Source organism: Oncorhynchus gorbuscha, linkage group LG26, assembly GCF_021184085.1.
Source record: "Oncorhynchus gorbuscha isolate QuinsamMale2020 ecotype Even-year linkage group LG26, OgorEven_v1.0, whole genome shotgun sequence".
NCBI classification, from domain to species: Eukaryota; Metazoa; Chordata; class Actinopteri; order Salmoniformes; family Salmonidae; genus Oncorhynchus; species Oncorhynchus gorbuscha.
This window is the reverse complement of record NC_060198.1, coordinates 39,630,079-39,633,773: the sequence shown is the minus strand read 5'-3', so window position 1 is coordinate 39,633,773 and position 3,695 is coordinate 39,630,079. Positions and strand designations below refer to the sequence as shown.

The 3,695-nt window shown below is 43.7% G+C and overlaps 1 protein-coding gene across 2 annotated transcripts; it reads right to left on the bottom strand.

The window, feature by feature from the left end:
* Positions 1–453: 453 nt before the first annotated feature.
* LOC124016183 (GTPase IMAP family member 4-like) lies at positions 454–2,408 on the bottom strand. Of its 2 annotated transcripts, none has more exons than XM_046331720.1 (3): positions 2,165–2,408; positions 1,225–2,055; positions 454–1,029 (listed from the first exon to the last, which is right to left on the bottom strand). In XM_046331720.1, the coding sequence occupies exons 1-3, from the start codon at positions 2,226–2,228 to the stop codon at positions 929–931; spliced, it is 996 nt and encodes a 331-aa protein (XP_046187676.1). In that variant the 5' UTR covers positions 2,229–2,408; the 3' UTR covers positions 454–928. The 2 variants fall into 2 exon arrangements, with proteins under 2 accessions (XP_046187676.1, XP_046187677.1); XM_046331721.1 differs by having other exon boundaries at positions 454–1,026.
* Between the last annotated feature and the right edge of the window lie 1,287 nt (positions 2,409–3,695).

The following is a 3,695-nucleotide window of genomic DNA, read 5'->3' as shown; positions in this document are numbered from 1 at the left end:
TAATAATGTTTACATATCTTGCATTACTCATCTCATATGTATATACTGTATTCTATACTATTTACTGTATCTTAATCTATACCGCTCTGACATTGCTCGTCCATATATTTATATATTCTTAATTCCATTCATTGTTCTTAGATGTATGTGTATTAGGTATTTGTTGTGATATTGTTATATTGATATTACATGTTAGGTATTGTTGCACTGTCAGAACTAGAAGCACAAGCATTTTGCTACACCCGCAATAACATCTGCCAAACACGTGTATGTGAATAAAATTTGATTTGAACATGCAGATTGATGGGAAATCCTTCACACAGTGTTGTATGCATGAAGATGAGTTATATCAAATAGTTAACGAACATGTGATGACACATTTCAGTCCAGTTCAGAGATGCCTTAAGACTCTCAAAACGGATGATATTTGTCCATGGACAATTACACTGAGTATACAAAACATTAGGACCCCCCCCCCCCCTTCCTTGGTTGGTGGACCATTCTTGATACAAACAGGAAACTGCTGAGCACAAAAAACACAGAAGAGTTTCAGTTCTTGTCATGAACCAGTGGGCCTGGCACCTACTCCCATAACTCGTTCAAAGGCACTTCAATATTTTGTCTTGCCCATTCATCATCTGAATGACACACATACACAGTCCAAGGCTTAAAAATCATTATTTAACCTCCTCCCCTTCCTACACACTGACTGAAGTTGATTTAACAAGTGACATCAATAAGGGAATATAGCTTTCACCTGGATTCACCTGGTCAGTCTGTCATGGAAAGATAGTCGTTATTTTGTATACTCAGTGTATATTGGCAGTCCATATCCAAGATATGAATGTCTTTTGGACTGTAGTCAGTATAATGTTATAGACCATCAGGAAGTCAGCAAGTTCTTCGTCTTTGTGTCTTCTCCCCTATTTTATTGTGTCTTACATCTCTGATCTCTAATGGCCCTGAGGTCAGACCAGGTGAGGTGTGGTGGGGCTGATGTAGGATCGGCTGAGCTGCTTTCCACACCTGCTGTTGAACCACAATATGTGTAAGTACAATGTATTTTCACATTCCTTTCTTTATAATGTTCATACATTAAGGAAATACTGGCAGACATACATCATATTTTGTTTGTCTCATTTGACAACTGATGGGCATTTTTAGGCATCACATAAAACAACTTTCTCATTAAGTACTGTAGGTATAGTATAGTGTTTTACTCACTGTCTAATTTTTCATCGGTGTACCTCCTCCTCCCTCTCTGCTGTCTCGTGGACTCCTCTGTGGCCTTCCCTCCCTCCCCTTGCACATCCTCTTTCTCCTCCTCCATCTCCAGCTCTCTTAAAGCCTCCTTGGCCCTCCTCAGATCCTCCTCTCTCTCCCTGTCCTCCTCCTGGTGCCTCCTCTCCTCCTCCTCCTCCTTCTCCCTGGCCTCCTCCAGTACCTCCTCGCTGGAGAGCAACTCCCCTCTGTTCTTGGCCACCATGTTGTCCAGCTTCTCCAGTAGCTCCGCCACGGCATCGTGGCCCTTCCTGGACCTGCCATACAGGGCATGATAGCGGCCCCCACATCGCTCCACCAGGCCCTGGAGCTCCTCGCTCTCCTCCACCTCCTCCTCTAAGGTGGCATCCTTCAGCCGCCCACCCTTCACCGTGAACAGCACCACGGTATGCCCCCAAGCCCGCTCCCCCAACAGCTCCACATGCTCCTCGGCCGCCTGCCGCTCCCGTTTGGTAAAGGAGAAGGAGAGGGGCACCACCAGGAGCACGGCGTGGGGGCCAGGCTGGCACAGCGACACGCCCCGGATGATCTCCCTCCGGACCCCCAGAGAAGAGCCCCTGGAGGGGAACCACTCCCAACCAGGCGTGTCCACCACCGTCACCTGCCTCTCAGCCACCTCTCTTTGCCGCTTTACCGCCTCCCTTGTTCTCACCCCCACAGTGTCAAACACCTCACTGCCCAGGATGGCGTTGCCCACAGCACTTTTCCCTGCCTCTCGCTCTCCGATCAGGATTATTCGCAACCCTGAGACCACAGAAAGAGGGACTGCTTGGCCTGTAACAAGTATCACATCAAGCTAAATTAATGTACAGAATAACACAAATGAATTGCATTGAATTTTCACTTCCTGTTTCCCATATGCCAGGATAGATCAAAAACTGACCTGGTTGAGAATCTGGCGACTTTCCAGTTTCTTTCATTTCCACCATGACCTCCTCTGAATCCATGTTGAAACCACTGTTTATCACTGTTGTATGATAACACAACCAGTGCCTTCTAAAATGCTACTTCATGCTTGTCCCCTTTCATCAGATCTTAAAGTATACAGTAGCTATTTTGTTAAAGGAAGAATATCTTCCCCACTCCTCTCCCCTCCCGGGACACTTTGTTGTCTGAATGGCTTACGGTCTATAGTCACCCTCTGCTAATCATTCTTTACAGCCCCTTTTACTGTCCCAGGGATCCAAAGTTCACAGTGGGACTGCCTGCATGTTCGCACATCTAGATAACACTACCTTGGCAGGAATCAACAGTCTGGCTTTGACCCTGCCCCAAGCGATACTGTATGGGACCACAGCTTCTTTATTGTGCCTGACGAAGACTTGAAACTTTTGGACACTTTTGGAGATAAGGGAAATGGTTCTAATGAGTTAGGAGTTGTTTCTGGACAGGGCCCTGGAGATATTGAACAGACTCACTTATCAGTAGTACCACACATATCACTGGCAAATCTGATTAAATGTGAGAGCCCCTCCTTAGTAATGAATGAAAGTCATATTTAGTTGGCATTATCTGTTTGATTGTTGAAGATCCTTCACCAACAGCTATACACAGTGCCTTCAGATAGTATTCTCACTCCTTATCTTTTTCCACATTTTGTTGTGTTACAGCCTGTATTTAAAATAGATTAAATTTAGATGTCTTGAGTCAATAAGTATTCAACCCCTTTGTTATGGCAAGCCAAAATAATTTCAGGAGTAAAAAATTGCTAAACAAGTAATAAGTTGCATGGATTCACTCTTTGTGCAATAAAAGTGTTTAACATGATTTTTGAATTAGTTCTTAATCTATGTATGCAACACATACAATTTATCTGTAAGGTCCCTCAGTCAAGCAGTGAATTTCATACACAGATTCAAACACAAATACCAGGGAGGTTTACCAACGCAAAGAAGGGCACCTATTGGTAAATGGGTAAAGAAAAAGCAGACATTGAATATCCCTTTGAGCATGGTGAAGTTATTAATTACACTTTGGATAGTGTATCAATACACCTAGTCATGTCCTAACTCAGTTGCCGGAGAGGAAGGAAACCGCTCAGGGATTTCACCATGAGGCCAATGGTGACTTTAATACAGTTAGAGTTTTATGGCTGTGATAGGAGAAAACTGAGGATGGAACAACAACATTGTAGTTACTCCACAATACTAACCTAACTGACAGAGTGAAAAGAAGGAAGTCTGTACAGAATACTTGCATCATGTTTGCAACAAGGCACTAAAGTAACACTGCAAAAAAACATGTGGCAAAGCAATTCACATTTTGTTGTGAATACAAAGTGTTACGTTTGGGGAAAATCCAATGTAACACATTACTGTGTTACTCCTGATCTACCACTCTCCATATTTTCAAGCATAGTGATGGCTGCATCATGTTATGGGTATGCTTGTAATCATTAAGGACTGGGTAGTTTC

Bases quoted from the DNA above. Each gene is read 5' to 3' on its own strand.
- LOC124016183 (XM_046331720.1), bottom strand. From the start codon at position 2,228: ATGGATTCAGAGGAGGTCATGGTGGAAATGAAAGAAACTGGAAAGTCG. The intron at 2,056-2,164 runs GTCAGTTTTTGA...TACTTGTTACAG, and splicing joins GTCGCCAGATTCTCAACCAG to GCCAAGCAGTCCCTCTTTCT. The intron at 1,030-1,224 runs GTGAGTAAAACA...GTGGTTCAACAG, and splicing joins CACCGATGAAAAATTAGACA to CAGGTGTGGAAAGCAGCTCA.